At 46.8% G+C, this 12,978-nt stretch overlaps 1 protein-coding gene across 2 annotated transcripts; it reads right to left on the bottom strand.

Moving 5' to 3' along the window:
* Positions 1-760: 760 nt before the first annotated feature.
* SUMF2 (sulfatase modifying factor 2) lies at positions 761-11,355 on the bottom strand. Of its 2 annotated transcripts, XM_060259348.1 has the most exons (10): positions 11,268-11,355; positions 10,823-10,825; positions 9,840-9,993; positions 8,318-8,432; positions 6,672-6,716; positions 5,103-5,253; positions 4,140-4,195; positions 3,031-3,115; positions 1,725-1,890; positions 761-1,123 (listed from the first exon to the last, which is right to left on the bottom strand). In XM_060259348.1, exons 1-10 carry the CDS (start codon positions 11,353-11,355, stop codon positions 1,033-1,035), a joined length of 954 nt encoding a protein of 317 aa, XP_060115331.1. In that variant the 3' UTR covers positions 761-1,032. The 2 variants fall into 2 exon arrangements, with proteins under 2 accessions (XP_060115331.1, XP_060115330.1); XM_060259347.1 differs by lacking the exons at positions 10,823-10,825; positions 11,268-11,355 and having other exon boundaries at positions 9,840-10,016.
* Positions 11,356-12,978: the final 1,623 nt, after the last annotated feature.

Genomic DNA, 12,978 nt, shown 5'->3' with positions numbered 1-12,978 from the left:
GTTCAACAAGCACCACTTTCTCTATCACATGTTGTAAGATGGAGACATCCAAAGGGTAAACCACCAATTAGCTGTTCACCAAATCCGCAGCTCTTAAAGGGACAGATGCTCTTAGGAAAAGAGCATGCTAGTCCCTCCCCCCATTAATAGTTACCATCATAGCTCCCCATTGCCAAAATGCCACCCACCCTGCTTTGCATGAGTCCTTGCCGTATTTAGTGCAGAAAAGTTATGGCTAGAGTTGGCTCCAAAAGGCCAATGGGTTTGGAATATTTATTACTATTTATTACCACAGTGCCTTGGGAAAGGGATGTATCCGTTTTCTAAACTTCTACCAAAAACATCAATAAATGTGCTTTGTTTATTGGATATGGTTTGGTCTTGATGAGCAACAGGGTTTTGCTGCTGGAAGAACAACTCACACACATGGCTCAGACCATCAGTCCACCTGTGCTGGTATTGTCTATTCAGACAGGCAGTGGCTCTCTAAGGTCTCAGGCTGAGGACTTTCACATCCCCTGCTGCCTGATCCTTTTAATTGGAGATGCCGGGGATTGAACCTGGGACCTTCTGCATGCCAAGCAGAGGCTCTGCCACTGAGCCACAGCCTCCTACTAGAATAACCAACCTAGAATACTTAAGATTTGATACAGCACATGACACCGCTTTGGCCCGTTAACCACTGCTCCACCTGGCCCAGTTTTGTTGCTTCTGACCAATGGTGGCTCTACCCATGCCCAAGCAGAAGATGCCAAGCACAGAAGCTGGAATTTCTTTAATACATCGTTCTGCTCCTGAGCCACAGAAACAGACCTGGCGGCCATGATCTGTTTCTGGTATCTTTCCACAGTGTTACTGCCTAGAATGCTGATGTCCATGTTACAACCAATGGAAACATTTCCATTATTGCATGCTAGTCTTTGGTCCCAATTAGGAGCAGCAGAATCTTGATCCAGCCCTAAAATCCACCGCTCTCATGACGGTTCTCCACAGGAGAAAAGATCCAAGGCTCTTGTTTGAAGACAATCCCCTTCAGAGTTCTGTGTTTTTGCTCACACTTTCCAGGCTGGCAGCACAACGGAAGCTCAGGTTGTCTGAGGCAGAGTCTGGTGTGTTCCCCATCCTAGGAAATAAAATGGTATTAGCTCTGGGGTCCCTAACATTTTTGAGCTTGTGGGCACCTTTGGAATTTTGGTCCCACTGGAAGAGGCTGGACCAAAACCAAAATGGCCACTGCAGGAAGTGGAGCCAAATGTACTATCTCCCTCCTAACATCTCCTGGGAAGAAGGAAAGTCTGAACAAAAATGGAACTACACAGTGGCTAAGGAAAAACCAGGTACTTATTAGTTGTCCTAATTTCTCCAGTGGAAAACTCCTCCATTTGAAGGAGGGAAACCAATAATGCGCTCTGCCTAACAACAGCCCCACCCACATTCTAAAAAGCTCAGTGGACACCAAGGGAAATTCTGATGAGCACCATGTTGGGGAACCCTGGTTTACTGATCTAGTGTTTTACGTTTCTGTGGTTGCTTAGAAAAATCATCCCTGAAATGTGCAAAAGTCCTGAAAAGCAGGTGCCATTTTAAAAGATGCAGTCCTGTTTTTCTCATGTACTGAGTGGAATGCCCCTTCTAACAGACGATGTCAGGCCTAGAGGGTGGAAATGGGGCACCAATTAGTCAGCAAAAAGTCAATGCAAAGAGCTTCCATGGACTACACCCACCTTGTGGTCACCCGAGCTTTGTGATTGGCCGTCCCGTCCACCGTGTCGATCCAAGAAGCTCCCCGCAGGACACGCATCTCCTGAGCAGGCTGGCGGGATGTGCGTCCGGGAGGGCGATAGGCTGAGGCAGTCCATTCCCATGTATTTCCTAGCAGGTCACAGATCCCTGAGATACGGAAACGGCTGGTGATTCGCTAGAGACAACTTCCAGTTCTTTTTATGATTTACACATTAATGGCCTCCTGCATACCTGGGAGTCTTCCAAATGGGCAGAAACCTCCACATTGCTGAGGGTGGTCCTGTTTTATTCCCCCTACTGACAGCCATCAAGTTTGCTATTAGCAGGAAAGCAGCTGACCACGAGGGTTGCCATACCTAACCACCGTTTCTAGTTCCTAGCCCTAAATATGATGACGACAGTGCTAGAACGAACCCCTCATTGAGAACCAGTTTGGTGTAGTGGTTGTGTGGACCATCTGGGAGAACCAGGTTTGATTCCCCACTCCTCCACTTGCACCTGCTGGAATGGCCTTGGGTCAGCCATAGCTCTCGTAGGAGTTGTCCTTGAAAAGGCAGTTGCTGGAAGAGCTCTCCCAGCCATACCTACATCACAGGGTGTATGTGCAGGGCAGAAGAATATTGTGACCACTCTGAGGTTCAGAGTATAGGGCAGGATATAAATCCAATATCTTCTTCTCAAAACTGCCAAGTACAAAATGATACTGTTGGCCTCTCTACCTTAGTCTTGTCTCCTCTGTCTGACAGTAGCTCTCCAGGGTCCCTGACAGGGAAGTCTCTCTCAGCCTTGCTACGTGAGATTCTTTTTAACCCAGGAGAACTTTCTGCACACAAAACAGATGCTCTAAATCTGAGCTTCAGGAACACCTTCAAGAAGTCAGACAAGGCTGAAGGGCTTCAGAGGAAAGAGCCGGAGTTCCAGAGAGCAGGACTGTAGTGTTCCACTTCACCCCATTGTTCTGACCCGAACAGCCCAGGCAAGCCTGATCTCATCAGATCTCAGAAGCTAAGCAGGGCCAACCCTGGCAAGTTGGGAGACATAGCTGGAATACCAGGACCGGGAGGCAGAGGCAGGCTGTATCAGGCCACTTCTCTGAACATCCTCCATGCACCAGTAGGGGTCACTAGAATTCACCATGACTTCCAGCCATGTGCGTGCACACAAACACAAAAAGAAAAGAAAAAAAACAAATGCTCTGCGACCTTTTCTATAACAACTTATATTGGATACCACCCAGAATATACCTGCACATGGTCACTGCCTGAGGTCAAAGAAAGGCTTCCTTACCATAGCTGTTTTGCGGAGGGAATGCTGCCACTGGGGAAACTCCGTGGTAGCCATCTTCAGCTGTGTCCGCGTCGGGGAAGTTGCCCTGCGGGCCAAGAAGGAGGGTTATCTTCTCGCAAACAATTTAGGCTGTCTCAATTGCACAAGGTAGCTAACTGCCACTTGGGCCATTAATATTCCTAGTAGAGCTGAGGGAGGGTTCATAATTCATACCGGTGTGCTCTGTGATGGTTGCAAAAGATCCTGAGGTCTCCTCCCCCATGCTGTGATGCAGGGGAAAACTGGTCCCAAAAAACAGTTTAAGGAAGCCGTCTTTCATGTTTTCCACCCACCTTTCCTCCAAGATCTCAGGGAGGCATATAGCATTGTTTCCCCCATTTTATCTCCAATGAACCCTGGGGGGCAAATAGGACCAAGTGTGCATGATGGGAGAAGAGAAAGCAAAATCTCCTTGGACTTATGTTAACATTCCAAACACATGTCCCAGATGGCTCTCAACGTGGACTGCACACAAACCAGCTAATCTGGAACCCAAGCTTTTAAAAGTCAGAATGCACCATAATCAAAAACAATCCAGACCAGGGTTAGGATCAGTATTCCCTCTAAGCTGAGTTAGCATGAGCCAGCTCACAGATTTTTAGCCTCCGGCTCACACATTTTTGTCTTATCTCAGGAAAAATGGCCCCAGAGCAAACTAATTTATACAGCAGCCAAATCACTCACTCAAAACTTTAATGCCAGTAGCACACAAAGTAGCATTTTTGCTCATAAGACTCCACAGCTTAGAGGGAGCATTGGTTAGATTCTCCCCATCTTCCCAGCCCAGAAACTGGGAAGTAAGTGACATAAAGGTAGGCTTCTAGTTTTTTTGATCTTCCCCTGGGAGCAGGAAAAAGAAAAATGGGGAGGGGGGCGATGTTATGTGGATCTCACTGCCAAGGACTAAACTTGGCCTGATGTTTTGGTCATAAGAATCAGCCCCATAGGTTTCAAATGAATAACCATCACGTCCAGCATCATCTTTTGCATAGTGGTTAAACCAGACACCTCCAAGAATGAGGACAAAGAGATCAACACTTTCAGTGTCACAACAGGTTCTGTATTCCTACCTGCCACAGGTTTGTGCGGTTTGTCAGGAATTTGTTTCCCCAAGGATACAGCCTGTCTACCAAAAATGGGGAAGAGAGAGAAAACATATTAGCCCATCTCTGAGCAGCTAAGATTCCTGCTCTCTTACTTAACATGGTTATCTACCAGCAGGGAAATTCTTCTCTTTCTACTAGGGTTCCCAACCTTCAGATGGTACTTGGAGATCTTCTGCTATTACAATGGATCTCCAAACGACCAAGACCAGTTCCCCTGGAGAAAACTGCTGCTTTGGAGGGTGGACTCTCTGGCATTACACCCTGCTGAGGCCCATCCCCTCTCCAAACTCCACCCTCCCCAGGCTCCACCCCCCAAATCTCCAGGTATTTCCCAACCCAGAGCTGGCACCACAGCTTGCTAGTAAGCTCCTTAAAAGAATGCCAGACGATTTATAAAGGAGACATATTTTGGTCTGGGCATCTCAGTTGGCTTATGTCTTTTGGAACACAAAGCTGAAGCCTGTACTGAATGTGCATCCTCAAAAAAAAATGTGTATCATTTTTCAAGGGTTGGCTGTGGAGTGGGCTCCAAGGATATAGCAAGATGAAAGTTAGTCTGCTCATCTGCATGCTTTTGATGGTTGTACATGTGCTTCATTTTTACAGTGTTCCAATGAATTCTCCTGGTTTTAACTGCCTTTGTTTTAAGTCATAGTTAAAGTAAGGCTATATAGCAGCAGATGCTACAAAAAATCAAAAACGGAAGGGTTCCTGACTGCAGCCCTCTCCCCGTAACACTGTTCTGCAGAAATGAACAATGCACAAGGAAGGAGCTGCAACTGGAAAAACCATATTCAAAGGGGCAAGGCATCAGTCTGTTTGGGCCACCAATGTCTTATCAACACATCTAGCCTTGGTTGTTTTTCTATGGGATTGGCACAGCCCTGGCAGAGCCTCAGAGGCCCTCTAGGGCCCTTGCTTACGTACTCTCCAGTCCTCCCCGGGCGGCAAACTCCCACTCCGCTTCTGATGGAAGCCTCTTCCCTTTCCATGCGCAAAAGGCTCTGGCGTCATTCCAGCTCACGTGCAACACTGGGTAGTCCAGCTTGTCCTTGATGCCAGATCCAGGACCTGCAGGCTGATGGGAATTTCTCTGAGCAGGTTGGGCATCTGTTCACAGCATCAGTATAGCACAAGTTGGAGGCTATGTTTTTTGGTCTGTGCAAAGAGGTGAAGCTGCCTTATACAAGCTCAGCCCATCCATCTCTTTAGCTTAGTATTGTTAGATTTGGTAGCTGCCCTCCACATGCTCAGGCAGAAAAAGGACTTTTCTCAACCCCTGCTGCTCAGTGGGAAATGTCAGGGATCGAACTAGGGACCTTCTGCATGCAAAGCAGGCATTATGTCACTGATCCATAGCACTCCTCAAATTATGTCACATTTCCATCCTGCCTCATCTCTGAAGAGTTCAAGACAGCCAGTTTGAGAGCCAGTCTGATGTAGTGGTTAAGCGTGCGGACTCTTATCTGGGAGAACTGGATTCCCCACTCCTCCACTTGCACCTGTTGGAATGGCCTTGGATCAGTTATAACTCTCACAGAGCTGTCTTTGAAAGGGTAGCTCCTGGGAGAGGTTTCTCAGTCCCACCTACTTCACAGGGTGTCTGTTGTAGGGGAAGAAGATAAAGGAGATTGTAAGCCACTCTGAGACTCTAAGATTCAGAGTGGAGGGCGGGATATAAATCCAATATCTTCTTCTTCATAGTTCTCCCAGTGTGCATTACCCTGTGAGATACGTTAAGCCAAGAGTGAGAAACTGGTCCTAAGGTAGCCAGTGAGCCTCCAAGCTGAGTAAGGATTTGAACTTGTCTTCCAAGCCCTAAGCCGACATTCTAAACATTACAAGATATCGCCTCTCTTTGATATACAGCTGCCTTATATTAAATCAGACCCTCAGTTCATCTACCCAAGGGTCCCCAACATGGTGCCCACCAAGTGTTTTAGGAAGTGGGTGAGGACAAGTGGGGGCTGTTACCCAGCAGGGGCTTCTGACTGGCCACTGGAGAACCAATTGGCTGTGCGAATTAAAATAATGTTTCAGCAGCAGCTGCCACCATGTTGGTTTTATTTTCTCCCACTTCTCTTTCCTAGAGTATTTCTAAATTACTTCTTGTTTTCCCTTTACTGAGGCTTCTTCTATGTGTGTGGCAGCCATTTTGTGGTATCCCCATCACACTGCGTCTGGATTCCAAAGGTTGATCTAGCCATTGTCTCCTCTATCTGGCTGCAGCTCTCTAAGGTCTTAGGTAGAAAAAGGGTTTTGCCATCTCATGCTCCATTGAGTGGAGACACTGGAGACTGAATCAGGAATCAGGCCACAACCTGTTCCCAAAATTAACTTTGCACTATCTGGGATCTGAGTCCAGGTTTTCTGCATGGCAAATCCCAATCCTACCACTGAACTTTCAGCATGACCATTTGTGAATCACAGTTTGGGCTATGAATTCAGTATCCACAAAGTTTTCCAGGACTTCCCTTACCCCTTGGTTTCGCTCACCTGTCTCCAAAATGCTTTCTCTATAGGAAGCCACCAAGGTGCAGACTGAAAGGAGAAGTACAAGTGGGTTTAAGACAAGTAAAACTGTCACTTGGCATTAATACAACCACCCTTCCCATTAAGAATAACAACATTCTGTCTACATTTTTAAAGAAATTGCATTGTTAAAAAACAGCCTGAAAAGGGAAATTTAAGGGGGAAGCAGAAGCCCATCTCTCTGCTGTGATTGGATGCCAGTGTGCAGACCACCACAAAAACTTAGTTTTCCTTTACAAAAACAAAACAAACCAGCAAGTTGATTTGGAGCAGGGATGTCAAACATGCAGCCCAGGGGCCAAATCAGGCCCCCAGAGGGCTTCTTATCAGGACCATGAGCAACTCACTGTCATCTGCTTCCTTCTCCCTCTCTTGCTTCCTTCTGCTTCACAACTTGCTTTGCCAGGCTTGCACAGGAGCAAAGCTCCCCCCTTATGAAGGAAGTGGGGGAAGGAGAGGTAGCTTTACCAGGCTCTCTCAATTGCACAGCAGAGCTACTGAGCCAAGCCTCTCTTGGCTGAAGCTCAGCAAGCCAATGAGATGGATTAGGCTGAGTGTGTTTGTTTGTCTGTATCCTTTATAAAGTTTATATCTCCATGACCTTGCATTACATTTTATCAGGGCTTTTTTTGTAGAAAATTCCCAGCAGGAACTCATTTGCATATTAGGCCACACCCCCCTGATGTCACCATTGTTTCACACAGGGTTTTTTGTGGGGAAAGGCCAGGAGGAACTCATTTGTATATTATGCCACACCCAGTGCCGCCAAGCCAGCCGGAACTGCGTTCCTGCTAAAAAAAAAATGCCCTGCATTTTATGACACATGGCTCAGTCTGACAAGGTCAAGATCTGGTCCTCATAGCAAATATGAACATATGAAGCTGAGCCACCGTCCCTCCCCATTTTGACACTCCGATTCAGAGGGCACAAGCAGCAGCTGGTGAGTCTCTAAAGCCAGAGGTGTTGCCAAATGTGGTTGCCTTGTAGCTAGGGGGTCCTGAAAAGCCTCGTCTTCATTCAAATTGATTATGCAGATTAGACTTACATTGGGGCAGAATTTAAACCCGGGGTGGGGGGAGGAGAAGAGTGTACCTAACCCCTTTCCCAAGCAAACTTAGCCTTGCTGCATCTAAGCCTCCATCCTCCATCCCATTGCTCAATGCTCACCTTTCCTGTTTTATTGTTTTAAGTGAGCAGCAACAGACATTTATATGAAGATGCCTTTTTTCTGTCCTATTGTCTCAGAAGGAAGTTTAGCATTTGAAATAATTAAGCTTTTCTTTTGGGTAAGAGGCATCACTCCCAACCCTTTCCCTCATTATGTGATCCCTGCAGTCCTATATTTCTATTTCCCCCCCATCATCTACAGAGAATTTCAGCATTCAGTCAATGAGTTTGTGCCTTACAGATTTAGAATTTGTGAGCCTTCTGTGACATCACAGTAGCTCTGCCAATGGCTGGAAGGCAGTGGAGGAGTCACAGTTAGAACACATCTTGCTATCAGTATTTTATTTGCATTGAAAGTAATAAAAACTGCCACACAGATTAGCCTCAGTTTTGCGCAGATCATATCCTAAAGGATGACATTCATCTCCAGTGCTATTTTTTACCTCCAGTTTTTGTGTCACTTTCTTCTTAAGATTTTCAGGTACAAAATCCTCAAAAACGAAACTCCATCCAAACTCCTCTGCTTCCGTTTTGTACTTCTGATCTTGCACAAACTCCCTGTTGCCAAATACAAACACCCGCCTCCCCCATGTTAAGATCTGGTGGTACAACATTTAGAAGTCTTCCGACCCTTTTCCTCATCCAGCAGCAATATCTCGCACCAACCACCAAAGCAGACTGACTTCTCAACGGCTTGAGCCATCCTCTCTTTATTTCCCCAGTGGTTTCATCCCACTGGCTTCTACAGATTTCATCTTCCACAAATTCTCATTCTAATGTGTTGCACTCAAAGTCATCTAAGTGTCATACATTAATGACTGGTAAACAGCTTAATAGCCCAGTGTCCAAAAGGTAAGCTCTGCTTGCCATCTGAGTTCGATCCTGGTCAAGGTTGACTCAGCCTTCCATCCTTCTGAGGTTGGTAAAATGAGTACCCAGCTTGCTGGGGGTAAAGTGTAGATGACTGGGGAAAACAATAGCAAACCACCCCATAAAATAATCTGCCGTGCAAACGTCGTGATGTGACATCACCCCAGAGTCAGAAACGACTAGTGCTTGCACAGGTGGCTACCTTTACCTTTTACCTGACCTGAACTCCTGAGGTAGCAAGGAGCGGAAAGAGCATAAGAACTGAAGATCACCAGCCATGCATGCAAAGAGACACCAGGTTCAATCCTCACCAGAATTTCAAGTAGATGTCAGCATAGGGGTGGCCAAACTTGCATAACATAGGAGTCACATAGAATAAATGTTAGATGTTTGAGAGCCACAAGACATGAATGTCAGATGTTTGAGAGCCACAAGATGGAAGGAAGGAAGGAAGGAAGGAAGGAAGGAAGGAAGGAAGGAAGGAAGGAAGGAAGGAAGGAAGGAAGGAAGGAAGGAAGGAAGGAAGGAAGGAAGGAAGGAAGGAAGGAAGGAAGGAAGGAAGGAAGGAAGACAAATAAACGGGGGAGGGGGAAAGAAAGCAATTTTGACTTTAAATGTATTATCCAAGTTGCTGGCTGGCTTGAAGCGATTTAAAGAGAAATGCCTTCTCCAAGCTGGCGGTTGGGCCAGTGGGGCTTTGAGAACTGCACAATATGTGTGGAAGAGCCACATATGGCTCCTGAGCCACAGTGTGGCCACCCCGGTGTCAGCAATATCTTCCATCACAGACTGTCACTGACATTAATGCAACCACCCTTCCCATTAAAAATATCAGCATTCTTTCTACATACTATGCCAAATGGATCATTAGTCAAATAGTCATCAGTTTCTACTCCCCCTGGGGACTAACGATACCAGTCTCCCTTACAGGCCTACCGTAGGGATGAGTGAATTTACCTACGCAAAGCACCTTGTCTCCTCTCAAGTGCTACATAAAATGGAACAACTGTCAGTACACAGGATTTGCAGCATTTCAACTGCAATTCCCAGTCCATTTCATCCGCGAAGCAAGCAAATATGGAGTCTGGCCCTTACCGGAAATCTCTGTTGCTGACTGGATATTTGTCCATCAGAAATGGCTTGACCGTCACCTCCCTGGGGGGCCCGTCTTCACTTTTGTTATCGAATAAGCTTGTCCCCATTTGGAACTTCCCACCAGAGAGCTGTACCAGGTTTTCATCTTGTCTGCCTGGTGAGAGAAGGATTTAAATCAAAGGCAAAGGTTTAATTTCAGAGCTGGCACAGTGTAGCAGTTAAGAGCTACACTGGTTCAAATCTGTATTCCAGTACAAAACTTTTTCATTTATTATATGCCAGTATATTCTCAGCCTGTTCTACCTCACGAGTAGTTGTTGTGAAGAGGAGAGAGAGAATCATATACCTAAATAATAGCTCTGCTGACAGCAGCGGGAACTGGGAAGAATGCATGTGTTTCCTGGAAGTATAACAAGAACAACCTAAACAACAACAACAAAGTCTTTGGAACATCCAACCCCAGAAATTCAGTCAGCAGAAGCTACCACTAACTGGGAATGTAAATTCCCAGGCGTCAAGATATTTAACTGTACAAAAAATGTAACAGGAAGAAAAAATATATATTATTTCTTTTGCAAGTCACGCCCCCCATTTATTGGTTTCTTGGCTTCTAACAGAAAATAATTGAATTTTGGAGGGAGGTGAGGCAAAACAAGGAGACCAAATGGGGTTGCCAACTCCAGGTGCAGAAATTCCTGGAGATTCAGGGCTGTAGCCAGGGTTGCTATACCAGGGCAGGCAATGACAAACCACCTTTGAACATCTCTTCCCTTGAAAACCCTACAGCATCGCCATAACTTGGCTGTGACTTGACTGCACATTCCACCAGCACCACTTCGGGGGTTGCCAACCTCCAGGTGGTGGCTGAAGATCTTCTATTACAGCTACCCTCCAGGCAACACAGATCAGTTCACCTAGAGAAAATGGCAGCTTTGGAAGGTGGACTCAATGGTATTAAATCCACTTAAGTTCCTCCTCTCCACAGACTCACCCTCCTCAGGCTCCACCCCCCAAATCTCCAGGTATTTCCCAACCCGAAGCTGGCAATCCTAACCACTAGGGTAGCCAGATCTGTGATGCAAAATACCTGGAGACTTTGAGGGTGGATCCAGGAGAGGGCGGGGTTTGGGGAGGGGCCCTTCAAAGCAGGCATTTTACCAAGAGGAACTGATCTCTTTTAGCTGGAGATCAGTTATAAAAGTGGGTGATCTCCAGGCCCCACCTGGAGGCTGGAAACCCTACTAACAACCAGCTTGGGGAGGGTACAACGTGAGGATGGAAGAGACCTCAGCAGCATATATAGAGTCTGCCCTTAATGTCGCCAATTTCTCCAGGGGAACTGATCTCTATAGCCTGGATATGAGTTGTAATTACGGGAGATCTCCGGGCCCCATCTGAAGAGTGGCATCCCTAAGTAACGCGACTCACCCTTCTGCTTGGAGCTGGCGCCGGCTAGGGCCCACGTAGGAAGCAGGAGGGCCAGCAGCGGCCCGGACAGAGCTGCGCAGGATCGCATGGGCAAAAGAGCAGCCGCTACAGCTCCCCTCCTCCTTCCCGCGGTTGCAAACGCCAGCGTAGCTGAGCGACATCAGCCAGGCAATCGCTTCCGGGGCCAAGACAGGAGAAGTTGCACACGTGGGAAGATTCCGCCCCACTATCCCGACGGCAGCCAGCCCCTGGGCGCGCTTACTCGACAAAAAGCCCCCTTGCGGTCAGTATTGCTTACTCCCAGCGAAGCGTGCATGGAATGGGGACGGCCGGAGGAGTAAATGAAAATCCGAAAAGCACGCCGTTTTTTACGCCCTCTTATTCGGAAATAAATGCATTTATTTGCATTAGATGCGTATATCTGATGAACGGATCCCGTTGCTTTTATTCAATCTGAATTTTGTATGTCTGCATTTCACGGGCCCTTAAGCCCGCCTTTCAAAAACATAATTCCTGTATTTAAAACAAGACAAGACCCTGAATAATGAGGATCCATTGCATCCAAACGGGCCCTGATCCACAAGTTTATAGTGATCTATATTTTGCTCAGAGCCCCCTGGCGTAGAGTGGTAAAGCTGCAGTACTGCAGTCGGAGCCTGAGTTTGATCCCAGCGGAAGCTGTTTCAGGTAGCTGGCTGGAGGTTGACTCAGCCTTCCATCCTTCCGAGGTCAGTAAAATGAGTACCCAGCTTTTTGGGGGAAAGTGTAGATGACTGGGGAAGGCAATGGCAAAGCACCCCATGAAAACGTTGTGAAAGCAACGGCACCTGAGTCAAAAACAACTGGTGCTTGCACAGGGGACTACTTTTACCTTTTTATATTTTGCTCATCTTTGAAGCATTGCAAGGGCAGATACCTCTGGGTAAGGGACTACAGAGATTTTGGGGGTGGGGCTGGGGAAGACAGGATTTGAGGAGGGGGTACTTCGATATATGAGGAGTCCACCCCGCAAAGCAGCCATTTTTTCCAAGGAAACTGAGCTCTATCATCTGGAGATCAGTTGTAACTGAGATCTCCAAGCAGCACTTGGAGCTTTGCAACCCTAAAAAAACTGATTTCTGCTGTTAACAGTCTATTTGTGTAGAAATTCAGGTATGTGGTCCAATCCTTTTAAAAATCAGAAATATCTCATTGGGCCCAATGAACCTGGCTCAGTAATATGTGCATGGGAGCCCCACCCCCCACAATTCTTTCCTCTTTGTACCTTGGGAGTGTTTGGAGCTAAGTGGAGTTTCTAGCTCTGAAAGTGAAGTATCTGTAGGGGAAGAATACCCTCTGGAGTCTCCCACAAAGTCTGGATAGGAGTCTGCCTTATATCCCTGGCCTTTGGTTTGGCTCAACTGGATAGCAGCAGCCTACACTTACTTTGGTCTGACCCATCAGAGATACGGAACATTCTTTCAGCCCCACAGAGAAGCTCCCCAATGCTTTTGACAGATGCAGGAATTAAATCTTGAGCCATAGCTTGGAGCTGTGGATTTGCCTTAAAGAGGTTCTCATCCCAGAGCCAGCCTGTTACTTAGAAATGCCCTAATAAACCTAGAGGTAGGACATGCTTACCTTTTCTGCTGAGATAGCCTGCCATCAAATGCACCAGTGTAGCACCTGATACACGCTGGCCTGAATTGTAGAAACATCTGCCTTTCATAGG

This window comes from Heteronotia binoei, chromosome 18 (assembly GCF_032191835.1).
Source record: "Heteronotia binoei isolate CCM8104 ecotype False Entrance Well chromosome 18, APGP_CSIRO_Hbin_v1, whole genome shotgun sequence".
NCBI lineage: Eukaryota > Metazoa > Chordata > Lepidosauria > Squamata > Gekkonidae > Heteronotia > Heteronotia binoei.
The sequence above is the reverse complement of the archived record's forward strand: the minus strand, read 5'-3'. Positions and strand labels throughout refer to the sequence as shown.

Coding starts and splice junctions, on each gene's coding strand:
- SUMF2 (XM_060259348.1), bottom strand. CDS start 11,355: ATGCGATCCTGCGCAGCTCTGTCCGGGCCGCTGCTGGCCCTCCTGCTT. Junction 6,717..8,317: donor AAGTGACACAAAAACTGGAG/GTAAAAAATAGC, acceptor TTCTCCTTTCAG/TCTGCACCTTGGTGGCTTCC. Junction 5,254..6,671: donor AGAAAGCATTTTGGAGACAG/GTGAGCGAAACC, acceptor AATTCCCATCAG/CCTGCAGGTCCTGGATCTGG.